The sequence below is a fragment of the Pipistrellus kuhlii genome, unplaced genomic scaffold (genome assembly GCF_014108245.1).
Source record: "Pipistrellus kuhlii isolate mPipKuh1 unplaced genomic scaffold, mPipKuh1.p scaffold_m20_p_5, whole genome shotgun sequence".
Classification (NCBI taxonomy): Eukaryota; Metazoa; Chordata; class Mammalia; order Chiroptera; family Vespertilionidae; genus Pipistrellus; species Pipistrellus kuhlii.
In genome coordinates this window covers 62,548,322-62,567,258 of record NW_023425551.1, presented here as the reverse complement: position 1 = coordinate 62,567,258, position 18,937 = coordinate 62,548,322, and the positions used below count along the sequence as shown (strand labels likewise).

The window sequence follows — 18,937 nt, the reverse complement described above, 5'->3', positions numbered from 1 at the left end:
GTTTTGTTTTTATATAAAAGTAACATATACCACAGAGCTATGTGCTTATTTCTGTGAAGTCCTTTCCTTTTCAGGTAATTTGTGCAATCATTTCAAATTTAACTTTATGCTGTGTCTTTGCTTCTCCAAAATTTTAATTCACAGAAATTCATATATGTATTGGTGTCATTAATGTTTGCCAATAAACAATTATAAGTTCAATTTGAATTACCTTTTTGTAAAAACATTGGATAAGGTGAGCTCAGAATGTTAGAATTATTTGGAAAACTTTGTGACTTTTTAAAATCCATAGTCATTCATTTTACTTTTCATTTTGCTCTAATCACAAAATCTGGGTAGGTCAGGTAGGCAGACATGCAGGATCCTGGGTGCTGTGATTGGTTGACATTTCATATGGGATTTAATTACAAGATGACCTGAAATTCAGAAATGTAATCTATAAGACACTCAGAGAAAAACAATTTTTTAAGTACACTCTTGACAGGGTTGTATGATGACCATTCTGCAAATGTAATTTGTCAAAAGATATAAGCTATATTCAATAATGACGACAGCAGAAATTTGAGACTTGATGTGAATTCCTTTTTGTCATAGAAAAGTCAGGGATAGAAATTCACATTTCTCCAGAATGATATTTCTCCTCATTTGAAGCTGTCTCTTAATTCCAGTATTTCTTGGTGTTTGATAAACTGGCCAAATATATTCAATACATATTTTTTATTTGGTGGAGGAAGTGGTAAAACTTTACTAATTTCAACTGGCATTGCACTCTGCTGATAAGAATGGGAGTTTGCACCATTCTGAGGAGATTACATGAAGTAGACTTGCAAAGCAAACTGTATTTACAAAAGATAGGATGATGTTCCTAGTAGGTGTTCAGAATAGACCATTCACTCTCAAATTCTGCTGAGCTTTACTAGAAATAACTTCATTTCAAAAAAGGACAAATCTGATTGAAGGTAAAAGCATTCCCTCCCCATAGATACTCACCCAAAGGGTTTTCATGAAATTTTCTTGATGGGCACACAGCTGTATCTATCTAAACTGGTAATGTGGAAAATAAAAAGCTAAATACTATACTTGATTGCTTCATGCTGCAACCATTTAGATTACCATATTTTTATCTACAATTTTAGATGTTGCAATATGATGATCTGATAATAACTGTCAAAGTCATAATACTAGAATGTTTTCATCTTGTTGTCAAGGTCAAGTTACTGAAATTCATAGTTAGTAGATCAGAAAGATCACTTACTATCTCTTGTCTGTGGTTTAATGCTGACCTAAACAGTACTGTGTAATATCAATGTTATCTCAGTGTCTAGGCTGCAGAAGAAGTACACACATTGCATGATTTAATGTGTTTCCTGTCTAGAATGAAGATGGCCAACAATCATGAGCTACAGTGATTCAGAAGAAACTGAATTTCTAATTCTTTTTCCTCTCCTTCCCATTCATTTTAGATTTTGGATTTAGTAAAAGGGACACATTACCAGGTAGCCTGTCAGAAGTATTTTGAGATAACACATAATGTAAGTATATTTTTAAACTTTATAAGCCTAATTCTTTGTCTTTTGTTACTCTTTGCTTCATTCAGGGGTTTTAGTTGCAGCAATAGAAACCACTCCCGCCATTTTTAGCAGAAAGGAATTTATTACACATTACTGGGGGTGGCTTATGAAATTTATAGAAAGGCGGGAGAGTTAAGCTTAGATGCTCCAGAACCAAGAATGTTGTTACTAGGAGGAGCTACACCATGAGCAAACCTTACTCTATTACAGCTGTCACCCACCACTCCGCATCTAGAGATGAGACCAAGAGTTGGGAAACTTTTGTAAAGTGCCAGATTGTAAGAATTGTAGGCATTACAGTCCATATGGTCTCTGTCCCAGCTCTGCTGTGTATGCTGTACAGCCATAGACAGTATGAAAATGAACAGACATGGCTGTATTCCAGTAGAACTTTCTTTACAAAAACAGCTGACAAGATTTGACCCACAGGCCTCAGCCAACCTCTGGAGTAGATCTAGAACTTACGGCCACAGCTGTCCCGAGGAACCTAAGGCTTTCACCGTCTTCCCTGCAGAAAATGTGATCCTTTTACTTGTTGCCACCTCATGTTTATCTAAGCTACTACCCAAGTCTTGTATTTATGTGCATGAATAACCTAGGTTACATGGTAGACCCTTAACTTCAAGGGAGTCAGTGAAGTGTTTGGTTTCTCTCAATGCCAGCCTCTTTAGTATAAGAAAGTCCTGCTATAGTAGGTTCTGAAAGGTGTAAAAAGAGGATTGCAAACTCAGAGGATAAAAAATAAATAAAAAAGTGAAGCTTCAAATACTGATCCTGGTCATGGCTTCCTAACCTAATATAGACATCCAAGAATGGACTTGGAGATCAATGCACCTATAGAAACATTGCTTCTGTCAGTACATCGAGCATTCTAGGATACAAGGTGGGGGGGGGGGGGCATAACTTCTTTCAAAAGGTGTATTTATTGAATTCATCATTAGCTACCAGGCTATGCTAAGTTTTACAATATTTTTAAAAATTAGTTTTTATGAAATTTTTTCACTGTGGTTATAGAACTGCAGAATTTTTTGATAAAATATTTCATAGGAAAATGTATCCTATAATATTACTAATGATGATGGAAATAATAATAATGACATCAGCCAACATCTATAGAACCCTTAATGCATGCCAGACCCAGCCCAGAGTACTTTGGACACATTAGCTATTTTGATCCACACTTAAGTACTAACCAACATGTATGCAATCATAGTGCTTATAGGGGATGGAACTTGGATTTGAAATAAGCTATTGAGTAACTTGTCTAGCACTTATGAGCCTAACCAGGACTGTGCTATTCTACAGTATCTGGTACTGGATTTGTAATAACTACTGTTGAAATCATTAGCATTTTCCTTTTTAGATTCATGTGCCAATCATCATAGCTTACATTAAAGCAAAACTGAGATCCAGCACTTATACATGACTTGCCCAGGGTAATGAATCTGGTTAATGAGAGATCAGGAGCTAGAAATCCGGTCTGTTTTGTGTCTAGCCCTCATTCTATTATACCTAAATGTTAAAAATATCATTATTATTTTAAAATAATAATTTAGAGGCTTTTAGTCAAGGTGGTAGAGTAGGAAATGTGCTCATTTTCTTCCACAACCACAGCAGAATTAGAACTGAATTATAGACAATTATCATAATTAGAACTGAATCATAGACAACTATCATTGAGAACCTCCTAATGACTACCTGAACAGAAGTCCTAAAACTGAAGATACAAAGAAGCTGGTAGCAGGATGCAGATGTGGAATGGACAGGTCCCACATATATGGTGTGGTGAGTGAGAATTGGTAGGGATATCTCAGTTGTGGAGGTTCCCCCTGAGGAGCATGGGGTCCCACACAAGGTTTCTCAGCCTAGAGCTCCAGTGTCGGGAAAATGAATCTGGCTGTGAAAACCAGTGGCGATTGCATCCTGGTGAGATGGAGAGTTCTGGAGTCTTAGGCAATGCAGGTCTTAAAGAGCCCATGCACAGACTTGCTCATAAACTCACTTGCTCTGGGCTCCAGCAAAGAGGCAGCAGCTCAAAAAGCACCAGGGAAATACATAGAAGAACTAACTGGAGGGGCAGGGCTCAAAAACAACTCTCCAGGGACAGGAGTGCTGGTAGGCACCATTCTTCCTTTGCTGAACTGTCTCTGGAGATACCCTGAGACCCTGCCCCACCCCACTTGTATGCCAGGCCTCCACCTGTTCCAGCGGCTCCTCCACACAAACATCCTGCCTTGGCTTGTGCTGTGGATATTCCTAAAGATCTCTCAAAGGTCTACAAACTGCATTCAAGCAGCAGCTGGCCTCAGCATGCCCTGTACCTCTTGCTAAGCTATGCCAACATCAGCACATGTGGCAAGGTCTCAGTAACTCCTGCCAGGTAGCCCCAAGCCTAGCATAAGAAGCGGCCAATCTTGCCTTGGAATGTAGCCTCAAGTAAATGGCCACTAACCAGGCACAAGTGGCAGCTGGCCTCAACTTACATTGTGGTGCCCACCAAAGGGTCCCAAGCCTGACACTAGTGGCAGCCATCCTTAGTTCACAGAATAACCTCTCCCAAGTACCTCCAAGCTCAGCTCAAGCATCAACCAACCACAGATCAAAGAAGTGTTGGCCAGGATGTGGAGAAAAGGGAATCCTTATGCAGTGTTGGTAGTACTGTAAATTGGAAATCAATATGGAAGACCCTCAAAAATTAAAAATAGAGCTACCATATGATTCAACAATTCCACTTCAGAGTATCTGAAAAAAACCTAAACACCAGTTTGAAAAGATATCAGCATTATTTATAATATATAGAAGCAACTTGTGTTCATTGGTAGATGAACGGATAAAGAATAGGTGATACATATCTACCATGGAATATTACTCAACCCAAAAAAGAATAACATGGATGGACCGAGCAAATATTATGCTAAGCGAAATAGGTCAGTGACAGACACATGCCATATGATTTCATTTACATGTGGATTCTAAAAAGCAAATTAAAATAAGAACAAACTCAGATACAGAGGACAAACTGATGGTTACCAGATAGGGGAGTTGAGAAGGGGAGTGAAAAAAGTGAAGGGATTAAGAAGTATAAATTGGGAGTTACAAAATAGCTACAGAATTTAAAATACAACAACTATGTATGTACTGGAATTATCTGGATGATCATTTCATAACTTAAGTTAGTAATATTAAATGTCAACTGTAATTGAAAAATTTAATAATTTTTTTTGTAAAATTTAAAGGACTGAGTATCAATAAAATGTAAACAACAGGATCTCCTTGGTTTTATCAGAATAGAAATTTCACCAGACAAGCCACATATATATGTTTGATATTTTCAGCACCAGTGAAGACTGGATTCCTGAATTTGCTTGCTCAGATTGAGAATTTTAACTTTGTGTATGTTTTTAATTATTTGCAGACCCTTTTAATTAAGAGGTCTCAGAACCTTCACAAATTAAGTTCTATTATTCAAACTCTTTTTTAATAAGATGCTAGTTAAATTTAAACATTGACTTTGTGACATTCACTATTTTTTTTAGTTCTCAATTGCTTTTGTAGTATCTCTCCTATTGATTATTCCTACAAGAAAATTATTACTATTGTCAATTTTTAAAACATGCCTTAAATTGCCGAAACCGGTTTGGCTCAGTGATAGAGTGTCGGTGTGCGGACTGAAGGGTCCGGGGTTCAATTCCGGTCAAGGGCATGTACGTTGGTTGTGGGCACATCCCCGGTGGGGGTTGTGCAGGAGGCAGCCAGTCGATGTTTCTCTCTCATCGACATTTCTAGCTCTCTATCTCTCTCTCTTCCTCTGTCAAAAATCAATAAAATATGTTTAAAAAAAAAAACATGCCTTAAATTAATAAAGATATTGAAAAGAATGTGTCTAAATCCTCCCACATATAGAAAGTCTAACTTAAACCACATATAAATCAATGAAATATAAAGGCTATTTATGTTCACTGGATGTCTCAGTATAGATTTTTAGTTGTGAATATCTTCACTTACTGTTTTTTCTAATTCAATTTAACAATAGAATTTTTATTGTTAGATTTCTGCCATTCTGCCTGCCTCTTCCCCATCCCCCCCCCCAAAAAAAAGAGCACCCGCTGTTTATTTTCCTGAGGCTTCTATAATCAAACTCACTTTAATAAAAGTTCTGAAAATAAACCAGTTAATTGATACCATTTACGGCAGCACTGTGATCGTTCCATATGGCTTTTTTGGTAATACCAGCTGCCTCATTATAAGCTGTCAATGCAAAACCTCTTGATTAAAACCCAAACATCCCATAGGTAAAACAATATTGCTTCCATGCCTTCAAAATCTACGTTTCCTGTGGCAGAAATATAAGACTATGTTTGTGTGAAGGTCACCGTGTGCAAAACGTGTGGATTCCAAGCAAGAGTTTGAGGGAGATTCACTTAGTAGATGTCAGTAGATGGCCTATTTGAGAACTGTTTTCCTCAGTGTTTTTAGGGAGCAGTGTACCTTTTTTCCTTTCAGCATACTCCATGTGTAATGACAACATTAAGCCTTGGGCAGATTAATCTGACTTTTAATAGAAAACATGTCTTTAGAAATAGACTCCTTTAGGTGGAGTTTTTTGGGGTACTTATTTTCCAAACAGCTAAGCATAATGTTTTTCCAACCATATAAATCTCTACAGATATCTTGTTAAAATCTATCACATATTTTCCTACCATTTTAAACAGATATACCAGGTACAATTAAGATTTTTAATAATAACTCAGGGTCATTGTTACGAATATCAGTTAGAATCCTGGGCTAGAAGCCACCATCATCTCTCACTTGGACCACTGCAGTAGCTTCCTAACTCATTTCCCAACATCTAGCACACATGCATCATTCCTGTTCTTTCTCCTCCGCACAGCTGCTAGAGTGAACTTTAAGTGGAGGAATCTGGTCATTTCTGTACCCTGCTTTTTAAAAATCTTAAGAGGCTTCCTGATGGCCTTTAAGATGAAATCCAAATTTTATAATGTAGCCTATAGACTTCAGTTACACTGCTCTTGTTTCAGATCCTTTACAATTATTTGGGAATTCCAAGTTAATATGGCAGAATGAAAATGCATTATAGAATTTCCTCTCCCAATACCTAAAAAGTGCATAAAACATAATAATAAATTATCAGTCACAAAGAAAAAACATCACAGATAGCAGCCAAACAAGAAAAAAGGCAAGGAAAGACACACTAGGTTCACAGCAGGCAGAAGTGCGAAAATTCTCACTACTCCCAAATCCAGAATGAAACAGAGTATTTTTGTTTTGTTTTCAATGAAGAGTAAAGGAAACATCTATTGACTCATAAGAAGTGAAATTGTGGTATCTTCCTTTATTTTTTTTTCTAATGTAATTTAGATTAAAATCTGTTTCATTCATTTGATTTATGCTCCTCACCTTCCATCCCAAAAAAAGTCTGTTTATTTTCCTGAGCAAGATGAAAGGAAATTATCAACCATACATAATAGGTCTTCACATAATGTTATCAATAGGTTCTGTGACTTTAAACAAAACACCCTATAAATGTAAGTGAAACCAATTTTACCACAGTTTACTTATAAACACGAGTTAGGTTCCTATGGATCTCAGCAGTGTTAATAATGAAATGACTTGAGGACTGCTGTACACTTCAGCCAAAAGTAAAAGTCAAACACTCAAAAGACAAAACAAACAAACAAACAAAACCAACCTAGATGAAAATACAATGCAGTAAACAGAAGGAAACGCTTCATAATTTCATTATGCTATCAAGCAACTTCAGTAAAGTGAATTTATTAACAAAATGAATTAAGAAAGGGCAATTGTAAACCTGAGAAAACTGAAAAACATAACATTACACAGAAACATGGGACAGGTCCTCATTTCAAGACCCTTGGCACTGTTTTAATTGGTTAGTAAGGATATTAATGAAAATTGCAGTTCAGAAAAAATAAGTACATTCCTTATACATCATATTTTAAAGTATTAAAATGTCATTTACTTGCTAATCTTTTTTTTTATATTTGCCTCTTTTTTTTTTTAAATATTTTATTGATTTTGTACAGAGAGGAAGGGAGAGAGAGTCATCGATCAGCTGCCTCTTGCACACCCCCTACCGGGGATATGCCCGCAACCAAGGTACATGCCCTTGACCAGAATCGAACCCGGGACCCTTCAGTCCCCAAGCCGACGCTCTATCCATTGAGCCAAACCGGTCTCGGCTACTTGCTAATCTTTTGATGTAAGGGCAAGGCTTTTGTTGAGTATAGTTTTGGGATTAGTATTACAAGACCTTGTTTCTACTTATTGAACCACCTGTTAAGAGGGTTCGTTCTGGACCGTGACAGCAGGTCCTTAAGCCCCCCGCTAACCCATTTTAACCTACCATAAGATTACCCATAGCTCTGATCACATCATGTCCCTTCTTACGGATTTTAAATAAGTCCCTGTTGCCTACAGAATTAGGTCTGGACTACTTAGCCTGGTTTTCAAGGCTCTCCAAAGTCTGGCCCCAGCCTGTCTTTCCAGCCTCATTTGCCATTACTCCCTTTTATATGCCTTTCACACCAGGCCACCTGAACTACTTCCTTTCCTGGGATGTCGCCTCTTTACCTTGCTCATGTGGTCCTGCTGCTTATATTGCGCTTGACTTCATTTTCAGCTTTTTACTTTCTCCCTCTTTCCAGACTCAACTTATATACCACTTCCTTCACAAAGCCTTCCTTGATCTCCCCAGCCAGAATTTCTCTCTCATGTGGAGTATAATAGGCCTTCATCTGTGACCCCTATCACTTCATTCTTGGTAGAGGTTTTCAAATATATGACTTACTAGGCTGGAAATTTCTTTAGAGTTAGTCTTAGTCAAATACATTTCTTTGTTTTTTCCCGAGATACATTTTTATATGCTGAAAACTGCTACTAGCTCATAACATGACCTTATACATATTAAGTCTTCAATCAATATGTCAAATGCATGACTGGCTTACACTGGTTAGTTCTGAGCCCGACTTACTAAATATTTATTAGACATCTACTGTATACAAATCACTTCAGTATGAAGAGTGAGACATAAAAAGGTTGATAAATATAAGATAGATGACCAAAAGAAGTATAATTTCTCAGTTTATAAAAAATGAAATAAGAAATGAAAATACCCCTTAACCAACAAAAATCAGCAAAATAACTTGAGCAAAATGGTATTCTTTTTGTTGTCAATTCCAACTGCAGAAGACAAGGAAGGGCAGGGATTTGAATTAGGCTGTGTTATGAGTGATCAGCTCAGTCTGATCCACTGGTTAAACGTGAAGAAAATAAATCATGCAGGAGGTTCACACTCAGGAGAAAATTCATTGTACGTGTTATCTGGCTTCTATGGCACTCCCCTCCCCCAATATCAAACACTAGGAGTTAGTAAATGTTTATAAGTTTTAGAATGAATATAATATAAAAATATTGACCTCGGCATAAGAACAAGGCAGCTGCACATTGAGCATGGACTCTGCCGATTGATATCCCATCTCCTGCCCTGTCATTGTGTGTTGTTGGGCAAGTTCCTTAATCTCTCCCTTTCACAGATGCCTCATATAAAAAACTAGGAAATATTGATAACCTACCTTCAGAGGGCTTCTGTGGAAGTTAACTGTATATACATACATACTTACATACATACGTGTGTGTGTGTGTGTGTGTGTGTGTGTGTTTATGCCACTTAGAATGTCTTGCATCATTAAATAATTATCTATTAAAATATATTTTGTTCACCATTAGTAAATTTTAGAATAAAAATGTAGGGGAAGTAGTGTTTACTGAATCTTCGATTAAAGTATTGATAACCTCTCAAAGGCTCACTGAGTAGGTCTTCAGTAAACACAGAGTAATGGGTAATTTGAAATGATATTCACAATTTAATCTCAAGTTGTGCGATAATATTTGAAAAAAGAAATAGCATAAAACAATGAACCTGGTCACGTTTTCATTAAGCCACAATGATATTATGAAAAGATTTTCTGTACAAAGAAAGAGCAGAGAAAGGCCAAGATTGGCATGAAAAAAAACAACATTAAATTAGGTTGCTTTTTCAGAATTTGTATTATACTAAATGGGATAACCTATGCCAGATTTATAAGTCAGCTCTAACATATGAATGGTATTGAGGACCATGTCTGTACTCATTCCCTCTGATTCTGGAATGTTTAAAGACCATTCTTCCTTTTTTAACAACAAATATCTATTGACTGACAGTGTGCCAGGCATTTTGCTTGCAACTGCCTTTCAGCCACCCAAGATGTTGAGTAGGAGTTGGATACGGGACTGGATGGAGAGGGAGCTGGAGCCAAGTGTTGGCTGTAAGTGTAAATGCAGGAGTCATTGTTGAGGAAGTGGTTGAAGCTGCCTCTGAATGAGATGTAAGTAGCAGATTGAATGTTATGAATGAGAACTACTAGGATCGATGTTTCAGGTATTAAATAGATTTTTGAATGAGATCTGGGACAGCGTGTGAAGCCCTTTTATTTATACTTTAGCTACGTATTAATGTTATATACATTTACTTCCCTGTACAGGTGGATGATTGTGGCTTTTCATTGAATCATCCTAATCAATTCTTTGTGGAGAGCCAAAGGATTCTAAATGGTGGTAAAGACATGAAGAAGGAACCGATCCAACCAGAGACTCCTCAGCCCAAACCAAGTGTCCAGAAAACCAAGGATGCCTCCTCTGCTCTGGCCTCTCTCAACTCCTCTCTGAAAATGGATATGGAGGGACTGGAAGATTACTTCAGTGATTGATTCTTAGGCAGTCCGTGACCCTTTTTCCTCACTAGTTTTCATATCCTACATTTCTTTTTTAACATTTTGTTTAACTTTTCCCTCCACCCACCCTACTCCAATCCATCTATGTTTCAAGCAGGTTTGCAGGTAAAAATAAAGACCTCCACCATATTTTGCTTTAACAACAGGGAAGAGAAATAATTCTTCTTGAAATCTAACACTTTAATAGTGTGATGTAAGTCCTGTTTTAGGAGGTAAAACATCTTTGTGGACTGGTTACAGTCCCTTAGAAACAATACAACTAAAAACAACTTATTTTAACCTTTATTGTAATTTTGAGCTAAACCTTTTTTTTTTTTTTTTTTTTTTTTTGTTAATAAATATCAATGTGTATATGAGTGTGTCTGTGTATAATTGCAAGAGTCATATTATGTAATAACAGATTAGACATTGCCTTCATCCTTAAAGTGGTATTTTGGGATATCCAACACGATCGATAACCAATGAAGATTTTAAACTTTTTCTTGAATTGGCCGTTTGTGGTAATTCTACACCAGCATGGAGAACTTTTGTCCTGTGAGTGCAGCAAACTCTATTGAAATGAATTGTGATTCAGGAATTAAGAGAACCAGACTTTGTAGTCAGCTATGTAATTAACAAATAGAAGTGTTCTGTTATATAAAATGATGGTAACTCCTCATTTCCCATTCATTCTGGGGCTGAGTTCAGAAAGATCAGATAATTATTAAAACAGGAGGTTGTAAGGAAAGTTTGAAGTGTTTCTTCATCGCACCCTCCAACTTCCACACCTTATTGCTTCTGTGGATGCTATGAGCTGCCAAATAGGTTTAGTAAATTTATTAAGCTCAGTAATGACTATTCTGCCAGCACTGGGGTTGAGATCACATGCAGGCGTCTTCAAACTACGGCCCGCGGGCCACATGCGGCCCGCAGAGGAATCTGATCCGGCCCGCCAGGTTTTTTGGGCAGTGAGCCCAGCCGAGTTGTTACAGTAGGAATTGGTAGTTCATATAGTCCGGCCCTCCAGCTCTCTGAGGGACCGTGATCTGACCCCCACTTTAAAAAGTTTGAGGACCCCTGAATAGAGTCATGACCTGCTCTCTGCCTGCCTGTGGGAAGCAGGCCCTGCACTTTATGCAGAGCAGTGCCTTGTGGGAGGCCCTTAACTAACACATTTCCTCCCTGTGGTCTCTGCTCACTCAGAGGATGTGGCTCTAAGAAGAGGGACCCAGGTTGAAATGTACTCTTTCCTCACCTATTGCCTTAGATTATGTAAAAATATGTCTATTTCAGTCCTTTTTCCTGGTGAAGAAAGGTACTTTCCTTTTATCTTCTTGAATCAGATACTAACTACATGGAAAAGAGAACACTAACTCAAAAAACTGGACTGTGAGAAGCACTTTTTAAATCCCTTGGAAAATGGCAGCAACATGAAAAGGATTGAAAAAGGATCAGATGTCGGAACCTAAGCATGTCAGTTGATCAGGTTTGTATTTTAAGCTGCTGAGCAAAGATGTCTTGGAATAGTCTGTCATGTATAATTTAACGAGATACCATCTGAACCTTTACTTGTCTTTGTGAATTATTATTAGCTAGTTCAGAAAACAGTATTATTCCATTACAAATTACCCCTATAAATTCCTCCCTTCGGAAACCATCTGCTATTCTTTTTATCATTTATAGTTCTCACCAGGAATCTGATGATTGCCTACCACTTTATCCATGAACTGCAGAATCAGGAGTCCTTTTTTGTTTTGTTTTTTAAATGTTAACAAGAAGTGCTGCACAGGGCTGTTTTAACCACAGATTTAAGTTAGCTTTAGAAAGCCGGGCACAGAATCTATGTAGGTCTCTGTTGTGTTAAATAGAGGGGAAATATTAGAAGCAGTCTCGCTGCTGTAGTTCAATGGGAAATCTTATGACAGGATATTTCATATCTGGCAACATTTTGCAAGGCTATCTTTTCCCACTGCCTCACATTCACCTTTCCTTATGAAGCCTGAGCTCCCACCTGCCAAAGGACACAGCCATTAACAGCACAGTGTGTGTGTGTGTTAGCCGACTCATTTCATACTGGCAGTCCCAAGAATTTACCATCCTAACTTGAATGTTTTATATGTTTCTAGTCCAAAACAACACTGGTTTAAATAGTAGTTGCATTACAAGTTCAGTTTCTTTGTAATGAGGCTTGATCTCCTATCATGTGTTATACAGAAGAATATATAAATATATTGTGAAGTCTGTAGATTAGAGGAGTTAGAGGTTTATAGAAGACGACAGAAATTAATGTCTTTCTGGTGTTTCCTGGAGTTGGAAAAAGCAATTTATTTCTCATGCTTCACAGGTCTTGACAATTTTGATTTGTTTTCTTTGAAAACAGATCTGTTTGAATCAGATGATGTAGGGAGAACCAAAAAGGAAAAATCAAAAGCCAGCAGCCTCTTTTCAAAACAGGAGCCAATAAAAAAGAATATGAGTCTTGCAGGTCTTTTAACTTCTATGATAGTTGGTTATGACCTCTTCAAGGAGGAGAGGCCAAAGAAGAAACAGCCGAGGAAAGAGACGAGGTTGGAAATGTGTAGCTGGCTGAAACTAATGACATTTTAGTAAAGATCTTATCATATTTCATGTTGTTTCTCCATAATGTTTCTTACTCTGCCTATAGAGTATGAAGCTCCTAATTGCAATGTGCATAAAAGATCACCAGGAAGATTTTAAGTAAACTTTTTTAGAGCTGCTTATAATACTATAGAGTCATAAAAGTGAACAGTTACAGATTTTGAGTGAGAGAGAGCAAAATAAAGCAATGGGAAGGATCTTTAATTCATATCGAATTTTAATAAGCTGAGGGATTTCTTCTCTCTCTAAAAGCATTCAGAATGTTTTTGCTTGTTACACTTGGCTGTCTTACTGATACTCAGGGTCTTTGCAGGCAAACTTTGTAATGTTTGTTCTTGCAAAGAAGAAAAAACTTCTGGAATTTAAGCTTGAAAGGCAAAACAAGGCAGCTCTCAAGTTCTGGTTTGGTTAGAGTCTACTGTTTGCAAATTTAATCAAGGTCTTCCACAGGCATCAGCTTGACATTAAATTTAAGTGCCCATTAAAGTGAAAGTTTGACAGCAGTTCTGAATGCAATGCTCTGTCTGAGGACATCTTTACAGCTGGCAGGGAAAAAAGCTGAGAAGCCTCAAACCACTGTGGTAATTAGATCCATTTGCTAACTCCTTCCCCAATGTTGGCAAAGGAAGGACGAGAGATGGTTGACAGAGAGGCAGGAACTGGAGAGGCAGTCAGTCCAGGGCTCCCTATAGAACCTGCGGGCAGGGTCCTGTGTTGCTAAGAAAAATGGCAAAGGTCCCCTCTGACAAATGAGTACGATGGAGAAATTATTCGAAGAACTTTTTTGGTTTGTCTTTCAGTGCACAGGCAGAAGAAGTGCAGTGTGTGAGAACTGTTTGGTAGTCAGACCACATTGTGAGGGAGTGGGCTTTCCAGATCCATGGTTGGCCCGAAGAGTTAGTGTTTCCCTCAAGGGGATCTAACTTACATCCAGGTAATCAGTTATTTACCCCAAGCACCTGGCCTTCTTTCCAATACCTAGTTCCTTTATGATAGGTAGCTGTTGCTCAAGTCTAAGACTTCTCGCCATAATTGGCCTTGTAAGCAATTAGCTTTGTGACTCTGGGAATCTTGTCACCCGGTAGGAAATGATCTTCCCACTTCATCTGACCTTCCTGCCAAAAGTGATACTATTTCCTGTTATTGGATTTGCTTTCTATCCCATAAAGCTCTTTCTGTTCATTGCTTCATGACATTTTATTTTCTCCAAGAATTATCACTGGTGAACCTAATCAAAAGCTAAAGAATATCTCTGTACATAAGGCTTCTGCATTTCCCCTGAGCCTTCAATTGCAGCACTGTTTCTGAACATTGATGACAAGGTAGTGAAACAACACTGCTAATAAATGCATGATGGATTTTCCAATTCAGCCCTGCGTTTCGAGATATTCATTCACCCTAATAGAACTGTGAGGGTTTTTGATTTTGTTCAGTTTTATACTGAAAGCATAGAGAGAAATAAATTCAGCAAATGATACATTTAATTTAAGGTTGTGTAATAAGAAAAGTAACCATCTCATGCAAATTTTCCTAATCCTCCTCCCTTCCCCCCCCCCCCCACACACACACATACCCCCACTTTTTACTTATAGCTTGCACTTGGGTCATAGAAGATATCAAGATCATTACTGACTTATAGGATGTAGTGTTACATGTTCCTCTTTTATCATCCCTTTCATTGCTGAATTAGAATGGTGATTTAATAATCCTCTACACTAGGGGTGTCGAACTCAATCAGAGAAGGGGCCAAAATCTAAAATCCAGCCTAAATCGCGGGCTGAATGGTTTACTGAACAGTCATAAACTGTCATTGTGATGGAAACGCAGCGGAGTGCAGTGATGACAGCGCGGTGCGGGCCACATTGCAAGGCCTGGCTGGACGGATTTGGCCCACGGGCCTTGTGTTTGACACATGTGCTCTACACCCTTAACTCTTGGTTCCCTCTCGAGATCCTGCCAGGTGCTCTTCTCACCCCAAGAGTCTCCCTGGGTGATCTCATTCACTCCCATGGTATTACTTCCCATCTATATTTTTTTCCCACAAGTTTTTCACTGTAGATACTTGACCATTCTCTCACTTTTCACCTTCTTTACACATCCAACTCCATGGATTGTTTTAATACCAGTATGCTAGACCTGTGGATTCCAACAGGAGGCAGTTTTGCCCACAGGAGACATCTGGTAATCTCTGGAGAGGTTTTTGATTGTCAGGACTGTAAGGCAGCCTGTTACTGCCATCTAATGGGTAGAGGCCAAGGATGCTGCCAAACAGCCTACAATGCAGAGGACAACCCCTTACAACAAAAATAACCTAAAATGTCATTAGTGCCGAGGTTGAGAAATCCTGAATGGTTTCCTCTCCTCTCGGTCTCACTTGTACTGCATTGGCTTCCTCTCACCACTTCTACCTTGTATTACCACAGTGACCTGTTAACTTATTATCCTGGTCTCCATTTGCCTTCCCTGTACCCATTTCCATGTCCTCCTTCAAAATGCAACCTGAGTACTTTTCTCCCTAAAAGTGTTTATCTTCTTAAACACAGCTCTCTCTTACATCTATGAAGTCTTACTTTCCACGATTTCACGTATGACGCCCTATATGACCTGACCACAGCCAACCTCTCCAGTCCCATCTATTGCCAGCCACCCTCCATTCTCTGATCCAGCCCTGTGTTTTAGCCATTCCGAACAAGCTTGCCCAGCACATTTACTATGCTCCTATCTCTCATCCTTGTTATGTTTCCTGCCTGGAACATCCTTCCATTCCCTTTCCTATTGACTACTATTTCTCCCCTAAGACCCAGGTTAGTTACACATTCTTTCAGCCTTCTCTGATAAGCCTAGTATAGGTTCATTGTCTCTTTGAGGCCATCTAAGATTTCTAACACAATACTTATGTTTATAGCCATCTATTATGTTCCCTTTCATTGGATTGTATAAAGTCCTTAAGGGCAGGAACTATGTCACTTTCCTATTTGAACCCTTAATAATTAGCATTGTCTCTAGTTTTTAGCAATGATGCACAAAATCTTGGGCACTCAGGAAATGTGTGTAGAGTGGATGGTTATTTTCAGCTGTGGGACCTATTATCTCTGTCACAACTACTTAACTCTGTTAGTGTAGTGCAAAGGAAAGCATGGAGAAATACATGAACAAATGAGTATAAAGCCCTAAGTAATAAAGATCTTTGTCCCTCACCCAGGAATCTCTCATGTTTTCTTTCCAGCATCTATAAATTTGTAGCAGCCCAACTTACTAGCTTTCAAATAGGATAAAACTTCAGGCCCAGTTTATAATGATTCTTCTAGTCTGTATATTAGTTTACTAATGCTTTCTTTATTGTTGTCAAATCTGCTATTAAACCTATCTAATAAGACTTCAATTTCTGTTACTGTATTTTTAAAAAATTTTCTTTATTGCCGAAAGTCTTACAGATTTCTCCTATTTTCCCCCCATTACCTCCCTCCACCCAGTTCCCACCACCCCCAGTCCACTAGTGTCTCTGTCCATGGGTTAGTTTTTTAGCTCTAGAAGATCCATTTGATTCTTTGTATAACTTCCAGTTCTCTGTTAAGATTCCCCATCTAATTATCAATTTAAAAATTAACTCATTTTAAATCCCCTGATTAATTCTAACATCTGTATTGCCTCTGGCTGTATTTCTATTGTTTGATTTTTTTCTTGCTTTTTGATGGTTTTATCTTCAAGTTACCTCATAATTTTTTTTATTTAATGTCAGAATACAGAAAAAAATTGGAAAGATAATATATCTTCCTTTAGAAATGATTTACATTTTCTCCTATGAGGCAATTAAGCAGGAGTATCTCATCCAATCCAATCCAATCTAATCTAGGAATTGAGGTGATTTAAGGCATGGCTTTGGTCTTTGAAGGATTAAACTATTTTTTTGTTATGAAAATCTTGTTATACTGTTTCAGGAGTCCCAGCTGAAATCCTTGGGTCTTTACTAAGACCAACACTTTTAGGAAGACTCTGAACTACAATTTTTGTCTCCCTTAACCTACAAATGTACTGTGATCTGTGCTCAGCTTTTCAGCCTCTAAGTCAGGAGCATATGACAAAAATCCAAATAGGAAGGAAAACTATTCATGGCTAGGACTCAGAACTGAAAATTCTTGTCCAAGATGGCAATATAGGAGGCCCTTGAACCCACTCACCTTTTTCCATAGACATACCAAATCTGTAACACTATTTCAGAGGAAACTATTAACTCTGAAATAATGCCAGAAACTAGCTTAGTGACTCGTACACGTTGGGTGAACAAGGAAAAAACAAAACCCCACACATGAAAATGGGTAAAAAATGCTGAGACACACTCTTGACACAATCCCCATTTCTACCCTGTTTCCCCCAAAATAAGACAGTGTCTTATATTAATTTTTTCTCCCAAAGTTGCACTAGGTCTTATTTTCAGGGGATGTCTTATTTTCGGGGAAACACGGTAGTACAATAACATATAATCTGGAGGGTACTCATGACTCCGGCTTCTCCCTGAGGAGTAAGGGCTTGAATCCAACACCGTTTTTTTAAAGCTCCTACATGAAGGACAGGCCCCCAACACATTAGTTCTAAAAGCTAGTGGATCTAGGTTCATGAGACCCATTAGACCATAGCAAATAAAGAACAGTACCTAATGGGCTCACAAGGATCAACATGGTTTACCCCCCATTACCCATCCCCTTCAGTATAGAAGCAGCAAATAGAACTGTTTGACTTTTCCTGAAAGAGGCCTATTTTCATATATATATATTCAAAGTTTTAAATATATGGGCCAGGATTTTAACAACACAGTTCTAGGAGCCTACTGTGATACTTTCCCGTGATTGGGAGGTCAGTGGTGCCATCTTCATGTTCTCTCTCTGTCCCACTCCAGGTGGCCAGTGTTTCTATGAATGGAGATTGTGCACATCTCTAGCACCCTGGCTTTGTGGCTGCTGTCCAAAGGACACATACCTTGAAAATTTAGCTCTAGTGGGCCAGAGGGCTTATGTTCTTGATTTCAAAAGATTTGTAGCAAACAAACAGCTCTTAACCAGATATCTTTCCAAGGCTCAACAAAGAGGCAGCAGACAAAAATACTGAACTAGTATTCTTTCCCTGAAAGAGGTCTATTTGCATAATCTTAAAAGTTGCAGCCTGAAGGTCGGACTTCAGATTTAGCACACTTTCAGGCTGACTGCTATTCTACCCAGAGACCAAGGAGAGATAATTTATCATCTCCTTATATCATCTCCACATTCTCCCTGTAACCAGATCCAGGTCATCAGTATTTCCATGGAAGGATATTAGGCACATGATTGGGGCCCTGGTTTTTATGGCTGTAGCTCAGGGACACAACCTTTATAACCTGGCTCTGGTGGCTAGCAGGGTTTGAATTCAAAGATGCCACAAGACTTAAGTAAACTAAGAAACAGTTCTTAATTGGACATCTCCTCAGAGCTCAGTGCAGAGGGAGAAGACAGAAATGTTCATTTCCTAGCCTTTTCCTAAAAAGTCTATTTGCATACTTTACAGCAGCTACCAGAGGCTCTAGTTTCCAATGAGACTGCATTTAAATAGATGCTGACTAAAATCCTCGTCTTTGGTATATTGACAGGTCTTTCCCCAGCATCAATTACTGAAAACCATTAAAAGTAAAATAGGCTGCTTGGACAATAACAAAGGTTTTCTTGAGAAAAACCAAGAGCTGGGGCTGGACTGAATGATAAGATTATTCCCCTACAGGAAACCACTCAGTCAAGATTGAGAGATGTGAGTGTTTAATCTGATGCATAGATTGTAATGCAGAGTCAAGGAAAATGAGGAAATATAGGAATATGGTCCAGATATGAAACCAACCTAACAGTCCAGAAACAGACCTTAATGAAACGGAGATAAGTGATTTACCAGATAAGGAGTTCAAAATAATAGTCATAAGAAAACTAATAATGGTCATAA

The 18,937-nt window shown here is 38.3% G+C and overlaps 1 protein-coding gene across 3 annotated transcripts in view; it reads left to right on the top strand.

The window, feature by feature from the left end:
- Window positions 1-10,732, top strand: part of PRIM2 (DNA primase subunit 2) — a 278,619-nt gene extending 267,887 nt beyond the window's left edge. For 2 of the 3 annotated variants that reach the window (XM_036414771.2, XM_045572854.1), the window contains exons 13-14: window positions 1,464-1,532; window positions 10,133-10,732. In XM_036414771.2, the coding sequence (XP_036270664.1) occupies window positions 1,464-1,532; window positions 10,133-10,357 (294 nt within the window). In that variant the 3' untranslated portion in view covers window positions 10,358-10,732. The remainder of the gene's footprint in view (window positions 1-1,463; window positions 1,533-10,132) is intronic. The other variant, XM_045572855.1, reaches the window with a different exon arrangement.
- The last annotated feature ends 8,205 nt before the right edge of the window (window positions 10,733-18,937 follow it).